At 60.9% G+C, this 22805-nt stretch overlaps 3 protein-coding genes across 5 annotated transcripts in view; 1 reads left to right on the top strand and 2 right to left on the bottom strand.

Moving 5' to 3' along the window:
• Nucleotides 1-7217, bottom strand: part of ZNF638 (zinc finger protein 638) — a 32595-nt gene extending 25378 nt beyond the window's left edge. The window contains 1 exon segment of the mRNA XM_085223782.1: nt 7019-7217. Within this exon segment, the coding sequence (XP_085079908.1) occupies nt 7019-7098 (80 nt within the window). The 5' untranslated portion in view covers nt 7099-7217.
• Nucleotides 7218-7644: 427 nt separating this feature from the next.
• PAIP2B (poly(A) binding protein interacting protein 2B) lies at nt 7645-12926 on the top strand. Of its 2 annotated transcripts, none has more exons than XM_085223786.1 (4): nt 7645-7770; nt 9355-9497; nt 10580-10753; nt 12321-12926. In XM_085223786.1, exons 1-4 carry the CDS (start codon nt 7692-7694, stop codon nt 12375-12377), a joined length of 453 nt encoding a protein of 150 aa, XP_085079912.1. In that variant the 5' UTR covers nt 7645-7691; the 3' UTR covers nt 12378-12926. The 2 variants fall into 2 exon arrangements, with proteins under 2 accessions (XP_085079912.1, XP_085079911.1); XM_085223785.1 differs by having other exon boundaries at nt 7646-7770; nt 10580-10756.
• A 1136-nt stretch (nt 12927-14062) lies between these two features.
• On the bottom strand, nt 14063-21224 carry NAGK (N-acetylglucosamine kinase). 2 transcript variants are annotated; one of them, XM_085223784.1, is made up of 10 exons: nt 21111-21224; nt 19969-20053; nt 19796-19894; nt 18793-18934; nt 17818-17928; nt 17626-17738; nt 15638-15725; nt 14630-14727; nt 14425-14503; nt 14063-14333 (listed from the first exon to the last, which is right to left on the bottom strand). In XM_085223784.1, exons 1-10 carry the CDS (start codon nt 21137-21139, stop codon nt 14146-14148), a joined length of 1032 nt encoding a protein of 343 aa, XP_085079910.1. In that variant the 5' UTR covers nt 21140-21224; the 3' UTR covers nt 14063-14145. The 2 variants fall into 2 exon arrangements, with proteins under 2 accessions (XP_085079910.1, XP_085079909.1); XM_085223783.1 differs by having other exon boundaries at nt 17818-17982.
• Between the last annotated feature and the right edge of the window lie 1581 nt (nt 21225-22805).

A 22805-nucleotide genomic window follows, 5' to 3' on the forward strand; every position in this document is an offset into this window, starting at 1 on the left:
AGCCTCGAAAGCCAAGCAACACCTTTCACTTCTGCCTCCCCAGCCCAGAACCGGCCCCTGCCCACCCCCAGCTGTGTACCCACACTGCTCAGCAGCAGCCACAACACGTGGGCTGCAGTGCAGAACGTGCTATTGGAACCCAGCCTGCCTGGCCTGGCCACAACCTAACCCAGCAACTCTCTCCTGCTGATGTGTGCGAATGCCTGCTGCCAGGATCCTGCAATCAGCTCGTCTTTCAGGTTACCCAGCAGTGAGCAGCCACACACGGTCACAACCCAGAGCACGAGCTCTCCAGAAACCCACAGCGCCGAGGAAAACTTTCCTGGCATTGCTGGGGATGTAGCTGTGTCCATCCCAAGAGCTGGATATCCCATGCAGCTCCCTTGGTTTCACTGTTTCACAGCAAAGCAGCCTTCCCAAGGACCTCGAGGAGTCTCTTCCCTTCTCCAGCACCTCCCTGCTGTGCTGCCCCACACAGTGATGCTGGTGGGGTCCTGAAGCCATTCAGGTGCTGCTCTCGCAGTCCCTGACAACACCAAGGGCTGTGCTTCCAGTCAGCCACCCAATAAAACCCAGTCAGCTTCCAGTCAGTGCCCAGTAAAACCTGCCCAGAAACGGGGCCCTACTCCACCGACTGCTGGAACTGCAGACAGGAGTCCCTTATGGAGACCTCAGCCCTCCTGCTGCCCCTGCAGACCTGCCTGACAGCAGCCCACGCAGCAATATTCCTTCAAGGACCCTTTCCAGCTTCAGTTCTCCCCCCACAGACCACATCCATGGCGTCGAGGTCTGAGATGGCACCACCCCAGGCTCCTCAAGTCCTCTCCATGGTGGCACAGGGCCTACAGTTCCATCCCCTGGGCAGGGACAACAGACAGCATACAGCAGTAGGAACACTTCAGGAGGCTGAGAAACTGAAAGTCACTGCAGGCAGTTGGCAGGATCCATCCCAGAGGCAAGGAGGAGGAGGAGGAGAAAGTGGAGAAGGAGGAGAAGGAGGAAGGTGCAGCTGTTGTGCCCGCAGCGCCGGGATGAGGTCAGGCCCCAGGTGCTGCTTCTTCTGCAAGCTGCCCAGGCAGAGCAGAACAGGGAGACGTTTCTGAGAGCGGCCGTTATTTCCTTATCAACAACTCCAAGGCAAAATTAGGCCAGAACTACCAAAGGGAAACGAGTAAAGACACTCAAGAGAAAAGAGAGCAGGGGAGAGAGAGACAGAAAACGGAGAGGTTTCACCACCCTTCGGATCCAGCGCTGTTCCAGGCTGGGGGTCTCGACCCACGGATGTGGGTTGGAAGGCAAACACGCACGCTCACCGTCGCAGAGTCGGGCTGCGCAGGGCTGCCCTCGGGGCAGCAGCTCCTTCGTGTCCGCGTGGTTTGGTGTTCCACATCTGGGAGTCCTCAGCAGGGGTCCCTGTTGGCCACGCGCCCCCAGTGAGGTGAGTCTGAGCTGTCAGTCCATTCACACTCAGATGGCTCTCAGCCACCAGTCACCCAGCACTGAGCGGCGCAGATGCCAGTCCTTAGAGGAAGCAGAGAAGGCAGCTTGCTGCTCCACCGCAGGGCTCGATCCGTCTCTCCTGGCTTCCCTCCTGCAACGCTTCCTGCTCCACTTGCTTCAGACAAGACAGGCCAAGCCCCTCCATGGCCGTGGACACCCCACCAAGCAGCAGTACGCTCCGTCCAGCCTGCTCCAATCCAAGTTATCTCCGTGCCCCAAAGGCTGCAGCCAAGCACCTGCAGGGCTGCCAGGCCTCTCCCACCTCAGCAGAACCAAGGAAGGGGAAAAAAAAAAAAAAAAAAGAGCAAAAAGTGGTGAGAAAACTCACAGGTAAGATAAAGGTGGCCTAGAGGTACAAGAATAAAAACCTACAGGTCTCTGATGCTGCCATAGGTTCCCTCCCAGCACCTGTCACGGCAGGACACTTTACATCCAGACAGAAGGAAGTCCGTGTGAGTCTTCCAGGAAGGGATCCTCACAAGAAGGCCAACAAACGATGCTTCAGCACTGTTATGGAATACTACCAGCAAGAATGGGTGTCTTCTCCAAATTCCACCTTCCGTCTGAAACTGCAGAGCAGCACAAATCCTGCACTGCTTCCTTCATGCACACATCCACGCACAACAGCTCTGAGGCACGCAGAGCTCTGCGCACCAACACTTCAACCTCGAAATCCCGACATAAAGCATCCAGCTCTGCAGAGAAAAACACCCCAATGGCAAAGAAGTAAGAAACCGTTTCATTTACCTTTAGCCCTGAAAGAGCATTTCTGCGCCGCTCCCCATCCGCAGGCAGAACCATATGGGCTGGTGGAGCCCTGCAGAACCCAGCCTGCACCCAACCACACAGCATTTTGGGCAGGGGAAGGGAGTGTTTTGTAGGCAGCTTGGAGCCCCACCCCGGGATAAACAGCTCTCACTCCAACTTGTCATACAGAGCAGCACATCCCCACCCCTCCAGCGCACGCTGCTCTGTTTATTCTGGCAGGAGGCTGTTAAAGGATTGGGAAAGAACGCAATGCAATGCAAGATACTCCTTGCCCCTGAGGAGTGCTTCTCCTTACCTCACAGCATCCACCCTCCAGCACAGCTCAGGGCAGCGCCAGGACTTTGTTTCAACTGTGAGAGCCATGAGCACACAGCAGGAGGGCTGAGCCTGGAGCTGAGCTCAGGGCTGGGCTGTGGATCATGAGGGCAACCGCTGCTTTCTGGTCTTCTAAACGCACACTGAGTTCTTGTCACAGAACCACAACATATCCCAAGAGGAAAGGAACCCGTAAGGATCGTGGCGCTGTGCTCTTTTCCAATGACTCCATGGAGAAACGGAACAGAGACGTGGTGGAAGCTCCATCCCATGAGCCATGCAGGCAGGACGGGGCTCTGGGCTCCTGCTGGAGCTGCGTGTCCCTGCTCAGAGCAGGGTAGTGGGAGCAGTGAAGGCCCCTCCCAACTCTATGAAAATACACCTAAAGAATTTAACAACCTGTACCTCGTTACTGCACTGACACAAGTAGCTTGGAGAAGAGAAGGCTGCAAGGAGACCTCATCGTGGCCTTCCAATACTCGAAGGGAGCACATAAACAGGAATAGGAACGGCTCGTTACAAGCGTGGATAGTGATAGGACAAGGGCGAATGGTTTTAAACTGAGACAGGGAGGTTTAGGTTGGATATCAGGAGGAAGTTTTTCACACAGAAGGCGGTGAGGCACTGGACCAGGTTGCCCAAGGAGGTTGTGGATCCCCATCCCTGCAGGCACTCAAGGCCAGGCTGGATGTGGCTCTGGGCAGCCTGGGCTGCTGGTTGGTGACCTGCACACAGCAGGGGGTTGGGACTGGGTGAGCACTGGGGTCCTTTTCAACCCAGGCCATTCCATACTACCCTAAGAGGTGAAGCAGCACAGCTCCGTGCCAGACAAGCAGCCCAACACCAGCACACACATCGCTACGGAAGCACCGCAGAAGCCCTCAGGCTGAAAAACCCTTTGGGATCGCACAGCCCACAGCACCGAGCGGAGCCCAGCGGGGCCTCCGGGCACAACGAGACACCCGGCACAACGCGGAGCCGCTGGCGGACGAACCGCACGGCGGCGTTCATCTGCGCTGAGGGAAACGAGAGGAACCGCGGCTTCAGGGTCCTCTCAGCGCTACTGAGGCTGCGCGGGATGCGGCCCCGAGGGATGCGGGCCCTGCAGGCTCCCCGACCGAGCGGAGACGGAGCCCGGCAGCAGCGCTGCGCCTCCTTGACGCACAAACCGCCCTGCAGCTCCGAACCGCCGCTCCCGGCCCGCCGCCATTTTGTGCGGCCCCTCAGCGCCCCGCAGGCCCGGGGGGCGGCCTGGCGGCCTACCGGCCCTACCTCTCCCGGCCGCCCGGGGCGGCTCCCCCGTCCTCCTCCGGTTCCTCCCGTCGCCCGCGGGCCGAGCCGAGCCGGGCCGAGCGCAGCGCCTCGGCGTCGCGGCCTTAACGGATAGACGGACGGTGCGACGCCGCGGACGCTCCGCCGCCGCGCCTGCGCGCCGAGCGCGGGGAGGACGCGGAGGGTCTGCGGTGCGCGTGCGCGGCCGCTCGTCCGGGCTCTGAGGGCGCGTGCGCTGAGCGCTGAACGCTGTGCAACGGGGCATGCCGGGAGCGCCGCTATGAGAGAGCGCCCCCATGTGGGCTGGAGGAGTGAGCTGTCACTTTGTCGGCCACCAGGGCACCCTGCTGGCTCTGGTCACCCTGTGGTCACCTGTTGGTCAACTGCTCGTCATCCAGGACATCGTTTGTGTCGCTTCCACGGCCACTAGGACACCCTGCTGGCTTATGGTCACCCTGTGGTCAACCGTTGGTCAACTGTCGGTCAACATCTGGTCACCCATTGGTCAACTGATGGTCAGCCGGGACACCATTTGTGTCACCTTCGTGGCCACCAGGGCACCCTGCTGGCTCATGGTCACCCTGTGGTCACCTGTTGGTCAACTGTTGGTCATCCAGGACACCATTTGTGTCACTTCCATGGCCACCAGGCCCCCTGCTGGCTCCTGGTCACCCATCGGTCAGTACTGGCCTTCTTGGACACCAGGGCACCCTGCTGGTTCGTGGTCACCCTGTGGTCAATCGTTGGTCAACTGTTGGTCAACAACAATCGTTGGTCAACTGTTGGTCAACAACTGGTCACTCATTGGTCAATTGATGGCCAGCCAGGACACCACTTGTGTCACCTCCTTGGCCACCCTTCTGGCTCATGGTCACCTTGTGGTCAACACTGGCCTTCTTGGCTACCAGGGCACCCTGCTGGCTCATGGTCAACATATGGCCAACCGTTGGTCAACTGTTGATCAACAACGGGTCACCCGTTGGTCAGCTGTTGGTCAGCCAGGACATCATTTGCGTCACCTTCTTGGCCACCAGGGCACCCTGCTGGCTCACGGTCACCTTCTGGTCAACTGCTGGTCAACTGCTGGTCAACTGCTGGTCAGCCAGGACACCTCCTTGGCCACCAGGGCACCTCCTGGCTCACGGTCACCCTGCGGTCACTTGTTGGTCAACTGCTGGTCATCCAGGACACCATTTGTGTCACCTTTTTGGCCACCAGGGCACGCTGCTGGCTTATGGGAACCAGCAGAAGTGGGTTTGATCGTTCCAACTGTAAAAGGATGCGGATGATGAGGAAATAAATTCCATCCCGAAGCACAATTCCTCTCCAGCTGCAGGACCTTACATTGGACTTTACATTGAACCTCGGAGTGCTGACAGCTCCCAGATCCCCAGCAGCAGCAGAGCGGAGCTTCAGGGGACCCTGCAGACCCCACCTCAGCTCCCACCCCACCCAGACCCCACCCCAGGTCCCCCCACAACACAAAGCCACCTAAAAAGCTGCCAGAGGAGCTGACAGAAAGGCAAGAAGCCGAAATCAGCAGCCAGGGAAGGGAGCTCGGCGGGATGGGAGCTCTATAGGGTGGGTACCCATGATGGCAGCAGCTCCCGCTGGCAACTGAGATCAGCCCAGTGAGCTGAACCCCAGGACCCCAACTGGGAGCACTGGGAGGAGCACTGGGAGGAGCACTGGGAGGAGCACTGGGAGGAGCACTGGGAGGAGCACTGGCTCAGCTCCAGTGCCAAATGCTGTCCCTTAGTGCCACCCCCGTGGCGCCGCTGTCCCTCCACGCGTGCCAACACCCTGCAGGACATCGGGATTATCGCCTGTCAGCAGGTGCAAGCAGATCCCACAGCCCTGCCCCGAGGTCGCAGACGGGCTCTGATCCCCTGCACTGCTGCGTTCCCCATGGCTGCCGTCACCCCAAAGAGGGGCAGCGGGGCCAGGCAGGGGGACCTGCGGAATGGGGTCACCGTGGGGAATGGGGGGCGGGGGGGAGAGCGTGGTGATCCCATAGGTCGTGGGATGTGGGGAGATACAGAACGGTGTCCTATGGGGAATGGGGGGTGGAGGACAGCATGGTGCCCCCATAGGTTATGGGATATGGGGACATACGGACGGCATCCCATGGGGAATGGGGGTGGGGGACATTCCAGTGTCCCAGTGGGGAATGGGACGTGAGGACACGCAGCTTTGTGTTCCCATAGGTTATGGGACGTGGGGACATACAGAACAGCGTCCATATGGGGAATGAGGGGTTGGGGACATTCCAGTGTCCCTATGGAGAATGGGACGTGGGGTACAGCCCACTGTCCCCATAGGTTACGGGACATGCGGGAGTACAGCCTGGTGTCCCCATGGGAAATGGGACGTGAGGACACGTAGCTTCGTGTCCCCATAGGTTATGGGATAGGGGGACATACGAACGGCTCCCTATGGGGAATGGGGGTGGGGTCTACCCCAGTGTCCCCATGGGGAATGGGGGGTGCAGCTTGCTGTCCCTATGGGAAGGGAGCATAGGGTACAGCATGGTGTCCCCATAGGTTATGGGATATGGGGACATACGGAACGGTGTCCCTGTGGGGAATGGGGGGTGAGGGACATTCCAGCGACCCAGTAGGGAATGCAGGGTAGGGTACAGCCTGGTGCCCCCATAGGTTATGGGATAAGGGACATAGGATACGGGGACACACAGAACGGCGTCCCCACAGGGAATGGGATGTGGGGGACATTCCAGCGTCCCAGTGGGGAACGGGGACGTGAGGACACGTAGCTTCGTGTCCCCATAGGTTATGGGACGTGGGGACATCAGAAGGGTGACCCTATGGGGACGGGACACGGGGCACACCTCAGCGTCCCATGGGTTACGGGACACCCATCCCAGCAGCTCAGTGCTATATTTAAGATGGCAGCGGGGCCGCTGGGGGCTGCCGTTCTCCCCCCCCCAACCCCCCCATCGCGCCCTCCCTGACCTTGGGGGCACCGACCCGACGGCTCCGCACTGCCGCCCCCAGCGCTGCCCCCCGCCGCCCCCAAACCCGCACCCTTCTGTGGGTCGCGGCCCCACGAACCCCCCCGGCACGGAGCCCAGCCTCCCCCCAAGGGATAACATCCATAGGCTGCAAAGGGGCACGGAGGGGGGGTCGCGGGGGGGGGCACTCACCGTCTGAACGGGTCAGGGGGGAGCGGGGGGGGCTCGGGACCCCCGCACCGGGGAGGGGGGCGGCCGCCCGCAGCCCGCATCTCTCGGCCATGGGGCGGGGGGTCACGTTGGGGGCTGCACCCCCCCCTCCCCCAGGTGCCCCCCCCCAAGTGGGCGGGGCCGGGAAATCCCAGCTCCTCCCACCGGGGGGGGGGGCAGCATTCCCGCAGCCACGCGCACAACACGTGACAGCCTCCACCACGTGACCTCCCCCACACGTGACCGTCCCCTCCGGCGCTCCGGAGCGCCACGGGGAATCCCCCGCCCCCGCGTTGTGTTGACGCGCAGCCCGCCAATGGGCAGCGCGCTAACGGCGCTCCCCCCGCGTTCGGCTCGTAACGCCTCTCGCCATTGGGCGCCTCCGCTCAGCCAATCGGAGGCAGCGCCGGCTGTTGACATCTCGTCTCTCCCCACGTGGGAGACGCACTCAGCGGGGGCGAGCCAATCCTTCGTTTCTCTTCGCCGCCTCTCCCTCCCATTGGCCAGCGGGTGAACCCGCGCAGCCAATCCGGCGAGCGCACGGGCGGGACGCACGCCAAGCCTCTCTCCCGCCCCCCGCTCCCCGTCATCCAATCCTCTCGCGGCCAATCCTCTCCCCCTCCTCTCATTGGTCAGTGCCAGCGGGGGCGGCCCAATGGCAGCGCGGCGGGGCGGGGCGCTGTGGCGGTGGCGGCGCTGCGGGCGGACGGGGGGCGGCTCCGGGGGTCCCGCAGGTACGGGGGGGGGGGGGGGGGGGACACGGGGCCGGGCGTTCGGGGCTGAATGGGGGGTCTGTCTGCCAGGGGGGGGCAGCGTTGTCGTCTCAGGGCGTCCCGGCTCAGAGCCTCCCCCCGCCCACGGAACCCCAGCCCCAATCCGGGGACCCCCCCCAATGCAAGGACCCCCAGCCCAGGGACCCCCAGCTCCAATCCAAGGATCCTCAATGCAGGGACCCCCAATCTGAGGACCCCCCATCCAAGAACCCCCCCCCAATCCGCGGACCCCCAGCCCAGGGTCCCCACCCGCAATCCAAGGACCTCCAATCCCGGGACCACCCCCCAGTGCAAGGACCCCCACCCAAGGACCCCCCACACCCCCCAATCCAGGGACCCCCAGCTCCAATCCAAAGACCCCCAATCCAAGGCCTCCCCCCCACACCCCCAGTCCAGGAACCCCCAGTCCAATGATTCCCCCCCCCCCAATCCAGGGAACCCCCACCCAGGGACCCCAGCCCCAAACCAGGTACCCCCAGTCTAAGGACCCCCCATCCAAGGACCCTCCCCCCCAGTCCAAGAACTCCCCCCCCCATCCAGGGACCCCCTGCCCCGTGACCCCAGCCCCAATCCAAGGACCCCCCCCAAATGGAAGAACCCCCCTCCCCCCCCAATTCAGAGACCCCCTGCCCAGGGTCTCCCCCCAATCCAGGGACCCCCAGTCCAATCACTGCCCCAATTCAGTGACTCCCCACCTAGGGACCCCCAGCCCCAATCCACGAACCCCCAGTCCAAGGACCCCCAGCCCAGGGACCTCCACTGTCGCCCCCCTCCCGCTGTAGGTTACCCCCCCCACCCCACAGCCCCCTCAGTGTCCCCCCACAGCTTCACCTCGGGGCTCCCCCCCCAACCCCGGAGCTGTCACCTCCTGACCCCCCCTCTCCCCCCCAGACCTTCCCCTCACCCCTCTGCTGGGATGGTTGGGTTGGAAAGGTTCTTACAGATCACAGAGCCATGGGATGGTTGGGTTGGGCTGAAAAGGTCCTAACTGATCGTATCAGCATGGGACAGTTGGGTTGGGTTGGGTTGGGTTGGATTGGGAAGGTCCTGACAGGTCGCAGAGATGTGGGTTGGGCTGAAAAGGTCCTAACTGATCATATCAGCATGGGACAGTTGGGTTGGGTTGGGTTGGAAAGGTCCTGACAGGTCACAGAGCCATGGGATGGTTGGGTTGGGTTGAAAAGGTCCTGACAGGTCACAGAGCCATGGGATGGTTGGGTTGGGTTGAAAAGGTCCTGACAGGTCACAGAGCCATGGGATGGTTGGGTTGGGTTGGAAAGGTCCTTACAGATCACAGAGCCATGGGATGGTTGGGTTGGGTTGGAAAGGTCCTAACTGATCATATCAGCATGGGACAGTTGGGTTGGGTTGGGTTGGGTTGGAAAGGTCCTGACAGGTCACAGAGCCATGGGATGGTTGGGTTGGGTTGGAAAAGTTGGAAAAGCTCGCCCCCCCAGGCTATTTGTGGACAGAAGCTCTGTGGGAGGGTGAGGGGGGGGGGGGGTGGTCCCGCATTGCCCCCCCTGAGCCCAGCCCACCCCACAGCGGCACCAGCCATGAACGGCCCCGATGCGGCCGGCGGCGCCCAGGGCAGCGAGGGGAAGGGGGGCGATGGCCGAGAGAAAAAGGAGAACAACCCCTTTGCTGAGTACATGTGGATGGAGAACGAGGAGGACTTCGACAGGCAGGTGAGCCTCACGGATCCTGCAGGTCCTTACAGATCCCACCGGTCCTTACAGATCGCAGAGCCATGGGACGGTAGGGTTGGAAAGGTCCTAAGAGATCACAGCACCATGGGGTGGTTGGGTTGGGTTGGGTTGGAAAAATCCCAATAGGTCACAGAGATGTGGGATGGTTGGGTTGGGTTGGGTTGGGTTGGAAAAGTCCTTACAGATCAGAGACATGGGATGGTTGGGTTAGAAGTGTCCTAATAGATCAGAGTCATGGGATGGTTGGGTTGGGTTGTGTTGGAAAGGTCCCAACAGGTCACAAAGATGTGGGATGGTTGGGTTGGAAAGGTCCTGACAGGTCGCAGAGCCATGGGATGGTTGGGTTGGGTTGGAAAGGTCCTAACAGGTCACAGAGATGTGGATTGGGCTGAAAAGGTCCTAACTGATCATATCAGCATGGGACAGTTGGGTTGAGTTGGGTTGGAAAGGTCCTAACAGATCGGAGACATGGGGTGATGGGGTTAGAAGAGTCCTAATAGATCACACAGCCATGGGATGGTTGGGTTGGGTTGGGTTATGTTGGAAAGGTCCTTACAGATCACACAACCATGGGATGGTTGAGTTGGAAGGGTCCTTACAGATTATAGATATGGGATGGTTGGGTTGGGTTGGAAAGGTCCTTGCATGCTGTCACTGTGTGCCCTTATGAAACATCTCTCCCACAGCTTTCCTGTAGGCCCCCTTGAGGTCCTGGAAGGTCACTATAAGATCTTCTTGGAGTCTTCCCTCCTCCAGGCTGCAGAGCCCCAGCTCCCTCCCCCTGTCCTTGCAGGGAGCTGCTCCAACCCTCTGACGTCTCCGTGGGCCTCTCCAACAGCTGGGGCCGTGCAGCTGGGGAGGTGAAGGCCCTGGGGAGAGCTGGGATGGCCTTCAGCATCTAAAGGGGCTGTGAGGAGGAAGGGACGGACCGAGAGCAGGGGCTGTATGAGAGGACGGGGGAAATGGTTTCCAGCTTAAAGAGGGGAGATTTAAGGGGATAGAAGGGAAAAGTTTTACACTAAGGGTGGGGAGGCACTGAGTGCAGCCCTCTCTTTGGGCAGGTGGAGGAGGAGCTGCAGGAGCAGGAGTTCCTCGACCGCTGCTTCCAGGAGATGTTGGACGAAGAGGACCAGGAGTGGTTCATCCCATCACGAGATCTTCCCCAGCGCGTGGGGCAGCTGCAGCAGCAGCTCAATGGGCTCTGCGTCGCTGACGGCCGCGGCCCCGAGGATGTCGTGGTAGGGGGCTGCCATACAGCAGCTCTGGGGGGAACGGGGAGGGGGTGGAAGATGTCCTTTGGGGTTTTGCCTGAGGTGGAGCTGCCCTAGGAGCAGGATTGGCAGTTGGTCAACTGTTGGCCAACCCATTCATCAACCATTGGCCAACAGTTGGCCAACCCATTCATCAACCATTGGCCGATCCATTCATCAACCATTGGCCAACAGTTGGCCAACCCATTCATCAACCATTGGTCAATCATTGGCCGATCCATTCATCAACCATTGGTCAACCATTGGCCAATCCATTCATCAACCATTGGTCAACCATTGGCCGATCCATTCATCAACCATTGGCCAACTGTTGGCCAACCCATTCATCAACCATTGGTCAACAGTTGGCCGACCCATTCATCAACCATTGGTCAACTGTTGGCCGATCCATTCATCAACCATTGGTCAACTGTTGGCTGATCCATTCATCAACCATTGGTCAACTGTTGGCTGATCCATTCATCAACCACTGGTCAACTGTTGGCCGATCCATTCATCAACCATTGGTCAACTGTTGGCCAACCCATTCATTGACTGTTGATCAACCATTGGCCAACCCATTCATCAACCGCTGGTCAACTGTTGGCCAATCCACCGATCAACCATTGGTCAACCATTCATCAGTACTTGGTCAACTATTGGCCAATCCATTGAGCAACCATTGGTCAAATGTTGGCCAACCCATTCATCAACTGTTGGTCAACCATTGGCTAACCCACTGATAGTTGGTCAACCATTGGCTAACCCACTGATGAACCACTGGTCAACTGTTGTCTGACCCATTGAGCAACCACTGGTCAACTGCTGGCCAACCCATTCACCAACTGTTGGTCAACCATTGGCCAACCCACTGAGCAGCCATTGGCCAACCCATTGATCAACAGTTGGTCAACCATTGGCCAACCCATTCATTAACTGTTGGTCAACCATTGGCCAACCCATTCATTAACTGTTGGCCAACCATTGGCCAGCCCACTGAGCAACCATTGGCCAACCCATTGATCAACAGTTGGTCAACCATTGGCCAACCCATTCATTAACTGTTGGCCAACCATTGGCCAGCCCACTGAGCAACCATTGGCCAGCCCATTGATCAACAGTTGGTCAACCATTGGCCAGCCCACTGAGCAGCAGTTGGTCAACTGTTGGACAAGTCATTGATCAACCACTGGTCAACCATTGGCCAATCCACTGATCAATGATTGGCCAACCTACCCATCGACCATTGGTCAACCGTTGGCCAACCCATTGATCAACCATTGGCCAACCATTGGCCAACCCATTCATCAACAGTTGGCCAACCGTTGGCCAACCCATTCATCAACAGTTGGCCAACCTGTTCAACATCTGTTGGTCAACCATTGGCCAACCCACTCATCAACCACTGGTCAACTGTCGGCCAATGCACTGATCAACCATTGGCCAACCCGTCCATCAACAGTTGGCCAACCATTGGCCAACCCTTTCATCAGCTGCTGGCCAACCATTGGTGGCCCATTGGCCAACCAGCGGCCACCCCCTTCTCTTACAGAGCAAAAGCACCTTGAACCCCGACGCCAAGGAGTTTGTGCCGGGTGTGAAGTACTGAGAGCTGCAGCCGAGCTCTGCGCCGCGGGAAGCCTTGCTGTGTGCTTTGAGTACCTTCGTTTTGGGGTTGTTTGGGGTTTTTTTTTCTTTATTATTATGACTTTTATTTCTTCGTTTTTCAATCTCCCCTCGTGCCGTCTCTCGGTTTTGGGCAGCTCTTGCTTTCTAAGACTCTCACGGCTCTGAGCTCCATCCTGGAGCCCTTCTTTGGTCGGCTCTGAATTGTGGGGATCCCCCCCGGCCCACCGTGCCCCTCAGCATTCCCTTCCATGGGATCCCCTATAGCCCAGGGTGAGGCCGAGGGCACCACAACCACCAGCCCCAAATTCCTCCTTTCTCAGATAGGTGCTGACGGATGGAGGCCGCGTGCTGGGACCCCCTGTAAGGGTCGGGGGTCCAAAGTGGGTTGGGGAGGGGGCACAGACCGGCCCTGGTTGTCCTCCCCCGGGATGCACTTTGTGGAATTGGCCTTAAAGGATTTCTGCCCCCATCCCACCCTGCGGCGTCACTCCGTTCCTTTCTCAGCGCAATAAATCCAAGGAGAGCTGCAGCCTCTGTCTCCCCACAGGGGTCGGGGGGGCCGGGGGCACCCGTGTGCCATGAGGCCGGGAAGGAGCCCACCCCCACCCCACGGGGATGTGGAGGTTTCCCTTCAGCAGAGCGCTTCGGGGTGGGTGGGCTGCAGGAACGGTGCTGAGCTCACTGCCGCCCCATTGCCGCGGCCCTGGGGGGCTCCCAGAGGGCAGTGGGGGGTGGGCTATGGGTCAGGGCTGCTGGGTTCTGCCAGTTCCCCCCCCCCCCAACCCAAATATTAAACTCATTTAGGAGCTGAAAAAATCCTGTTTGTCTTGGAAGGAGGTGCAGCCTGCAGCCACCGCTGCTTTCCTCTCCTTCCCCTGTTATTTCCCCTTCTTTTCCCCCCATTATTTCCTCTCCTTCCCCTGTTATTTCCCCTTCTTTTCCCCCCATTATTTCCTCTCCTTCCCCTGTTATTTCCCCTTCTTTTCCCCCCATTATTTCCTCTCCTTCCTCCATTATTTCCTCTCCTTCCCCTGTTATTTCCTCTCCCTTTCCCCCCATTATTTCCTCTCCTTCCTCCATTATTTTCTCTCCTTCCCGTTATTTCCCCTTCTCTTCCCCCCATTATTTCCTCTCCTTCCTCCATTATTTCCTCTCCTTCCCGTTATTTCCTCCTTCCCCCATTATTTCCTCTCCTTCCCCTGTTATTTCCTCTCCTTTTCCCCCCATTATTTCCTCTCCTTCCCCCATTGTTTCCTCTCCTTCCCCTGTTATTTTCTCTCCTTTTCCCCCCATTATTTCCTCTCCTTCCTCCATTATTTCCTCTCCTTCCCCTGTTATTTCATCTCCTTTTCCCCCCCCATTATTTCCTCTCCTCCTCCCCCCCCGTTATTTCCTCTCCTTCTCCCCCCCCATTATTTCCTCTCCTTCCTCCATTATTTCCTCTCTTTTTCCCCCCATTATTTCCTCTCTCACCCATCCCCCCCCCCTTTTTTTTTTCTCTTCTCCTTCCTCTTTTCCTCTCCCTTCTGGTTCCCCTCTCAGCCACATCCCACCCCCCCCCATAGCCCTCCTCACCCCACTGCCCCCCCGCACCGATCCCAGCCCCACTCCTCACCACCCCCCTCCCATTCTCCCCCCCACCCCTGACTGCACAGCGCTCAGTACAAAATTTCACCTTTTATGACCCAAACAAGACACAATTCAGCCAAAACCATCCCCGGGGGGTTGCGTGCCCCCTCCCCCCCCCCCTAGAAGTGATGTGTGTAGAAGACATCGGCGTTGCTGCTGTAATCCAGTGGCAATTTGTGCCCCACGTGCCGGGCCCCCAGGCTGGCCCCCCCCAGCGCCGAGGAATGCCGCAGCCGCAGGAGGCTGAAGTGGGAGAAAGCCCCCAAGGAATCCCCCCCCCGGGCTCGAACCAACGCCTGCACAAAGCCTGGAGCAGAGGAAGGGGTGCTGGGTATGGGGAGGGGGCTACGGGTGCCCCCCCAGCCACACACACACAGCCCCCCCCCCCCCCGGCTCACCCTCTCTCATCAGCTCCCAGCTCTTCCAGACGGAGCCCACGCAGACGATGGGGAGTCCCAGCTCCCCCCGGAACAGGCTCTGTGTGTGTTGGAGGGGGGGGAAATGGGGCCAGGAGCCTCCCCGCCCCAACCTGGGCACCGTGTTGGTGCCGGGCCACAGGGCAGGATGGGGGCTGTCCCCCCCCCACCCCCCGGTGCCACTCACCTCATCCACGCGGGGCAGCACGGCCAGCACGTGGCGGGCCAGCACCTCCCCGGCCTGCAGGAAGAGGTGGCGGCACAGCGCGTCCCCGGCGTGGGCACCTGGGGGGCACGGGGTCCTGAGCAAATGGGGGGGGGGGGGGACCCCCACCAGGGACTAAAGGACATCCAAGGGTCCCCACGACAGCCAAGGGACGGATCCACAAAACAGAACAAGGGGCAGCCGTGGGTCCCCACCCGGGATCACGGGACAGCCACGGATCGCCTTCAAGAACCAAAGAATGGATCCCCACCAAGAACCAAGGGATCACCAGGGATGGCCACCAAGAACCGAAGGAGAACTGTGGATCTCCACCGTGAGGAGCCAAGGACGTCCATGGATCCCCACTGAGAACCAAGGGACATCCGTGGATCCCCACCATGAGCCAAAGGACATCCGTGGATCCTCACCAAGATCCCCATCAAGAGCCAAGGGACAACTACAGATCGCCACTGAAAGCCAAGGGACAACTGTGCATCCAACCCACGAGCCAAGGGACAACTGTGGATCCCCACCGAGATCCTTGGGACGACCACGGATCCCCTTCAAGAACCAAAGAATGGATCCCCACCAAGAACCAAGGAACCACCATGGATGCCCACCAAGAGCCAAGGGAGAACTGTGGATCTCCACCGTGAGGAGGCAAGGACATCCATGGATCCCCACTGAGAACCAAGGGACATCCATGGATCCCCACCGAGATCCCCACCACCAGATCCCCTCCACGAACCATGGGACAACTACAGATCTCCACTAAGAACCACGGGACCGCTGTGGATTCCAGCCATGAGCCAAGGGATGACCATGGATCCCCACCAAGAACCAGGGGACAACCACGGATGCCCACCAAGAGCCACGGGACGGACGTGGATCCCCACCAAGAGCCAAGGGAGAACTGTGGATCTCCACCGTGAGGAGCCAAGGACTCCACGGATCCCCACCCGCAGCCCCATTCCCCATCTGGCGCCGTACCCTCTGCCACCTTCCGGCAGAACCCCGCGAACTCGGCCTTCTGGAAGGTGCGGTAGACGTGTGGCAGGAGCCCCATCCTGTTGGAGATCTGGGGAGGGGGACGCCAAGAGTGGGAGTCAGGGGCTCAGACAGCTCCCAACCCACCTCCATTCCATCCCAACTCACCTTCCCGTCCCCGTCCCCGTCCCCATCCCCATCTCCGTCCCATCCCCTCCCCATCTCCATCTCCATCTCCATCCCATCCCATCCCCATCCCCATCCCATCCCCATCCCATCCCATCCATCCATCCCCATCCCCATCCCATCCCATCCCCTCATCCCCCATCCCCATCCCCATCCCATCCCATCCCCATCCCATCCATCCCATCCCATCCCTCCATCCCCATCCCATCCCATCTCCCATCCCCTCCCATCCCATCCCCATCCCCATCCCCACTCCCACCCCATCCCATCCCATCCCATCCCATCCCTCCACCCCATCCCATCCCATCCCACCTCCCCATCCACCCATCCCCATCCCACCCACCATCCCCATCCCATCCCACCCACATCCCCTCATCCCATCCCCAACCCCATCCCCATCCCCTCCCCACCACCATCCCATCCCCATCCATCCCCATCCTCCATCCCCATCCCATCCCATCCCCATCCCATCCATCCCATCTCCATCCCATCCCCATCCTCCATCCCACCTCCATCCCCATCCCATCTCTCCCATCCCCTCCCAACCCATCCCCTCCCCATCCCCATCCATCCCATCCATCCCATCCCCATCCCATCCATCCCATCCCCCATCCATCCCATCCCATCCCCTCCCATCCATCCCATCCCATCCCATCCCACCTCCCATCCTCCCATCCCCATCCCCATACCCATCCCCATCCCATCCCATCCCCATCCTCCATCCACCATCCCATCCATCCATCCCATCCCCATCCAATCCATCCCATCCTCCATCCCACCTCCACTCCCATCCCATCCACATCCCCATCCCACCCCATCCATCCCATCCCCCTCCCCATCTCCATCCATCCATCCCATCCCATCCACCCTCCATCTCCATCCCATCCCATCCCCATCCCATCCCCATCCCCTCCATCCCATCCATCCCTCCCACCACCCATCCAATCCCATCCCATCCCATCCCACCCATCCATCCCATCCCCTCCCCATCCCCATCCATCCCACCATCCCATCCCCCATCCCCATTCCCCATCCCCATCCTCCCATCCCATCCCACCATCCCACCCATCCCATCCATCCATCCCCATCCACCATCCCCCTCCCATCCATCCCCATCCCATCCCATCCCATCCCATCCCATCCCTCCCATCCCCATCCCATCCCCATCCCATCCCATCCATCCATCCCATCCCATCCCCATCTCCCATCCCCATCCCATCCCCATCCCATCCCCCATCCCATCCCATCCCATCCCATCCCTCCCCATCCCACCCTCCATCCCCATCCCTCCCACCCCATCCCCATCCCATCCCATCCCATCCCATCCCCATCCCCATCCATCCCATCCCATCCCCATCCCATCCCATCCCATCCCATCCCATCCCCATCCCCATCCTCCATCCCCATCCCCATCCCCATCCCCATCCCCATCCCCATCCCCATCCCATCCCATCCCATCCCATCCCATCCCATCCCCATCCCATCCCATCCCCATCCCATCCCCATCCCCATCCCCATCCCATCCCATCCCCATCCCATCCCCATCCCCATCCCATCCCATCCCCATCCCATCCCCATCCCCATCCCATCCCCATCCCATCATCCCATCCCCATCCCATCCCCATCCCATCCCATCCCCATCCCCATCCCATCCCATCCATCCCATCCCCATCCCATCCCCATCCCCATCCCATCCCATCCCCATCCCCATCCCATCCCCATCCCCATCCCATCCCATCCCCATCTCCATCCCCATCCCATCCCATCCCCATCCCATCCAATCCCACCCCACCCCATCCCCACACCTGGAAGTACTGGAACATGGCTTGCTTGACGTAGCCGACGTCGTGCGGTGACACCTCCAGGTTGTCCATGCTGTCAAACACCGTCTTCACCGCCCGGTGTGCGATCCAATACGCTGTGGGACCCCACATTGACCCCAAAAAGCATCCCCCTCCCCCCCCCAGCACCACCCCCCACCGCACAGCTGCGCTCACCTGAGCCCTCGTCGCCCAGCACGTGACCCCAACCACCACAGCTGCTCTCCGTGCCATCGGGGTTGACCAGTTGGCAATTGGAACCGGTGCCAGCGATCAGCACGATGCCACCTTGTGGGGTGGGGACAGCGGGTGGGAATGGGGATGGGATGGGGTGAGACAGAACTGGATGGGATGGGATGGGGTGGGATGGGGTGGGATCAGAGGAGATGGGATGGGATGGGAATCAGAATGGGATGGGATGGGATAGAATTGGATGAGATGAGATCAGATGGGATGGGGATGGGGTGAGACAGAACTGGATGAGATGGGATCGGATGGGATGGGATTGGCTGGGGATGAGATGGGGATGGCGTGGGAATCAGGTGAGATAAAATGGGATGGGATGGGGATGAGATGACATGAGATGGGGATGGGATGGGATTTGATGGGATGGGATGGGATGGGGATGGGATGGGATGGGGATGGGATGGGATGGGATGGGGATGGGATGGGATGGGATGGGATGGGATGGGGATGGGATGGGATGGGATGGGATGGGGATGAGATGGGATGGGGATGGGATGGGATGGGATGGGATGGGATGGGAGAAGATGGGATGGGATGGGAGAGGATGGGATGGGACGGGACAGGATGGGACGGGATGGGATGGGATGGGATGGGATGAGATGGGATGGGATAGGACAGGATAGGATGGGAGAGGATTTGATGGGACGGGACAGGGATGGGATGGGATGGGGATGGGATGGGATGGGATGGGAGAGGATGGGATGGGAGGGGATGAGATGGGATGGGATGGGGATGGGATGGGATGGGATGGGATTTGATTGGATGGGACAGGACAAGATGGGCCGAAATTGGACGGGATGGAATCGGGATGGGATGAGGTAGGATGGGATGAAATGAGGTGGGATGGGTTTGGATGGGATGGGGGACACCCCGCTGCCACCCCACAGCGCACCCCCTGCGCCCTACCGCGGTCGGTGGCGGTGGCCATGGCTCCCGCGGCGTCGCTGCTGACGCAGAAGTTCTGGCTCAGCTCTGGGCAGCGCCGGCGCAGCTCCGCCAGCAGCGCTGTGAGCGCGTCCTCCTCGTCACCGCCGCTCAGCGACAGCCCCTGTGCCACGGCTCGCCGTCACCGCCCGCAGGGGGACGGCACGGCCGCTGCTGGGTGTCCCCGTCACCTCCTACAGGGTGACGCCGGGATGGGCGGTGGGACTGGGATGGGACCAGGATGAGACCTTAAGGACGTGACCCACAGCACGGCGTCCCCATCACTGCCACGGGGTGACACGGGGATGGGACCTGGGGATGGGATGGGGACCACGGGGACCGGGATGGGACCAGGGCCCCGACGCCAAATGTCCCCCGTCACCACAAGAGGGGTGACGTGCGGATGGCAAGGGACAGCGGAACTGGGACGGGGGCTGAGATGGGACAATGGGGCTGGGATGGGACCGTGGGGACCAGGATGGGACTGCGACTTCAAAGCTAAGTGTCCCCATCACTGCAGTGGGGTGACAATGGGGATGGGAGGGGACAGTGGAACTGGGATGGGCGCTAGGATGAGGACCATGGGGCTGGGATGGGACCTGGACTCCAAGGCCAAGTGTCCCATCACTGCAGTGGGGTGACATGGGGATGGGAGGGGACAGTGGAACTGGGATGGAGAGCATGGGGCTGGGATGGGACAATGGGACCATGGGGACCGGGATAGGACTGGGACCCCAAAGCCAAGAGTCCCCATCACCAGCAAGGCGGTCACAAGGGGATGGGACAATGGGATCAGGATGGGACAATGGGACCATGGGAATCGGGATAGGACTGGGAGCCCAAGGCCAAGTGTCCCCATCGCTATAATGGGGTGACGTGGGGCTGAGATGGGACCGTGGGGACCAGGACGGGGCCAGGACCCCAAGGCCAAGCGTCCCATGGCTGCAGTGGGTGACACGGGGCCAGGAGGGCACACGCTGCTCACCAGGGCGCGCAGTGGCACAGCGGGGTCCATCCCTGCACGGCGCTTCGCCTCCTCCACCATGGCCCGGATCCGCTCCACGCACAGCTCAGTGCCCACCAACTGGGGGGGGGCAGCGCTGAGACCCCCCCGGCACCACCGCCCCCATCCCTCCCCCCCACTGACCCCCCCCTTACCCAATGGTTGGTGCAGAGCCCTTCGGTCTCGGCCAGGATGCGGCCATCGGCGCCCACCAGCACGGCCTGGGAGTGGGTGCCCCCCCTGTGGGGAGGGGGGGGGGGGGTTGGTGGGACCCCCCCAGTGAGGCTCAGTGACCTCTGGATGGGGGAGGGGTCACGTGGGTGAGGGAACCCATAAGGATATGGGGTGGAGGGATCCATGGGGAGGGGGGGGTCACCTATGGTGGAGGGAGCTGTGGGTTATGGGGGGGTGGGATAGAGGGTGGGGGGTCCCGTGGATTGGGGGGGGGCACCTGGGGTGGGGGGACCCTAGGGTCGTGAGGGGTAGCTTAAGGGGGGGTGTGACTTCAGGGGGGGGCCCTGGGACATGGAGGGGGAGGTTCCCTTGGGTGGGGGAGTCAGCTGGGGTGGAAAGACCCAAGGCATATGGGGGGGGGATTAACCCAAAGGGGGGGCATCTGGGGTGGGGGAGACCTCTGAGTCAATGGGGGGGTTTACATCTGGATGTGGGGGGGGTCACCTATGGTGGAGGGTGCTGTGGGTCATGGGGAGGGAGATGGGGGGGGGACCATGGGGGGGTGAGGGGGTAGCACAAGTTGGGGGGTGGGGGGGTCACTTGGGGAGGGCCCTAGGGGTCAGCTGGCATGGAAGGATCCCAGGGTCTTGGGGGGGGGGGGAGGGAGTAACCCGTAGTGGGGGGTCATTGGGGTGGGGGTATCCCTGAATCAATGGGTCATGGGAGGGGGACAGAGGATGGGGGGGGTCACCTGGGGTGGGGGTCCCTGGGACATGGGAGGGGGAAAGGGGGGGTCATCTGGGGTGGAAGGAGCCCTGGTATGTGGGGGGGATTAACTCAAGGGGGGGGGGGGGTGAGTCAATGGGGGGGTTCCCCTGTGTGGGGGGGGCAGCTGGGGTGGGGGGAGCCCTGGGACGTGCAAGGGGGGGGGAGGGGGTAACCCATAGTGGGGGGTCAGCTGGGATGCGGGGGAATCCCAAGGGGTGGGGAGGCCCCACTGGGGGGTTTTAAGTGAAGGTGGACCCATGGGGGGGGGGGAGGGGGGCACCCATCCCATCCCATCCTCCCCCCTTCCCATCCCATCCCATTCCATCCCATCCCAGCCCATCCCAGCCCCCCTCACCCCTCCACACCGCCGTACACCGCAGCCATGGCGGCTCCGCCCCGCCCCCACCCCTACCCGGAACTGCGCGGGTGGGGGAAATGGGGCGGGTGTAGGGGCGGGTATAGGGGCGGGTATAGGGACAGGTATAGTGACTGGAGATATAGGGAGTGAGGATATATGGAAGGATGTAGCGGTGTGTAGAGGGGCGGGGACTACAGGAGTGACTAAAAGGACTGATATAGGGACGAGTATAGGGCTGGGGATATAGCAGTGATATAGGGATGGATGTAGGGGCAGCAATAGGCACTGATGGGCGCAGGGGTGAACGGATATAGGGAGAATATGGGAATGGATATAGGGGTAGTGGTTTATATGGACGGTTATAGGCACAGATATAGGGGTGGCTATAGGGGTGGGGGGTATAGGAATGGGTATAGGGGCGTGTATAGGGACTGATGGATGTAGGGGTGAATGGATGTAAGGGAAGATATAGGGCTGAGGTGTATAGGGGTGGATATAGGGAATGATGAATATAGGGGTGGGTATAGAGATGCAGACATATAGGGAGGGTTATAGGGTGGAGAAATATAGGGGTAGATATAGGAAGGGATGTAGGAATAGATTGTGGATACAGAAAGTCATAGCAGAGGATATAGGGGTGGGTATGGGGTGAATATAGGGGTGGATAGAGTGATAGGTATGGGGATGTAGATATAGGGACCGTTATAGGGATGGGTAGCGGGGTGGGGGATGAGGTGTGGCTATAGAGAGTGGTGACTATAGGGAGTGATGGTTAGAGGGGTGGGTATAGGGCTGCATAGGAGCCATAGCTATAGGGAGTGATGGCTATAGGGCTGGCTGTAGGGTCCCTCTATGGGGCAGGGGCTGTTGGTGGCTCTGTGCGTCTCCTCAGGTCCTCCACGCAGCCACTGGGGGCCGTGTGAGCTCCTGGTGTCCCCTGGGCCGCTGGGGGTCCGGCTGTGGGCCGTGAGGGGCTCCGTGTCGCTCCGAGCCCCCTCCCAACTTTTGGGTTTCCCCCCCCCCCCAATTTGGGGCTCCCCCCGCATCCGGCCGCACGAACCTCCGCTCCGAAGGGGGGCGCTCTCCATTTCCGGCGCCGCTCTCCATTTCCGGCTCCTCTCTTCACTTCCGGCGCCGCGTGGTTCAGCGCCTGCGCCGTCACGGCAGCGGCGGAGGGAGCCCGGGGGGGGGGAGGGGGGCTCGGGCGGAGCGGGGGCCGCCGGCCGCGCCATGTGGTTTCTGTACGCGCTCAGCTGGTTGTCCCTGCTGCTGCAGGTCGCCTTCGTCACTCTGGCCATCGGTGAGAGGCGGCGGGGGCGGCCGGGGGACGGCGAGGCCTTGAGGCCGTAGGGCCGCTGGGGGCGGGGGCGGGGGAGGGGAAGGGGGGACCGGAAGTGGTCCGGGGTCCTTTGAGGTGCGCGGGAGGGTGGGGGTCACGTGGGGGGGCCTCTGGGTGCCCCCCCGGGTCTGGGGGTCCCGTAGGGGTGTCTCTAAGGTCACGTGGGTGTCTCCATAATTGGGGGTCCCATGGGTGTCTCTAAGGTCACGTGGGTGTCCCCGTGGTTGGGGGTCCCATGGGTGTCCCCAGGATCCTATGGGTGTCCCCACGATCCTATGGGTGTCCATGAGGACCAATGGCTGCCCACAGTGGTTGAGGGTCCCCTGGGTGCCCCTTTTGGCTGGGGGCCGTAT

This window comes from Meleagris gallopavo, chromosome 4 (assembly GCF_905368555.1).
Source record: "Meleagris gallopavo chromosome 4, MGAL_WU_HG_1.1, whole genome shotgun sequence".
In the NCBI taxonomy this organism is placed as follows: domain Eukaryota; kingdom Metazoa; phylum Chordata; class Aves; order Galliformes; family Phasianidae; genus Meleagris; species Meleagris gallopavo.

Coding starts and splice junctions, on each gene's coding strand:
- PAIP2B (XM_085223785.1), top strand. CDS start 7,692: ATGGCAGCGCGGCGGGGCGGGGCGCTGTGGCGGTGGCGGCGCTGCGGG. Junction 7,771..9,354: donor CGGCTCCGGGGGTCCCGCAG/GTACGGGGGGGG, acceptor CCCACCCCACAG/CGGCACCAGCCATGAACGGC. Junction 10,757..12,320: donor GCGGCCCCGAGGATGTCGTG/GTAGGGGGCTGC, acceptor CTTCTCTTACAG/AGCAAAAGCACCTTGAACCC.
- NAGK (XM_085223783.1), bottom strand. CDS start 21,139: ATGGCTGCGGTGTACGGCGGTGTGGAGGG. Junction 18,935..19,795: donor CTGTGCCACTGCGCGCCCTG/GTGAGCAGCGTG, acceptor GCCGTGGCACAG/GGGCTGTCGCTGAGCGGCGG. Junction 15,726..17,625: donor CCATGTTCCAGTACTTCCAG/GTGTGGGGATGG, acceptor CCCCCTCCCCAG/ATCTCCAACAGGATGGGGCT.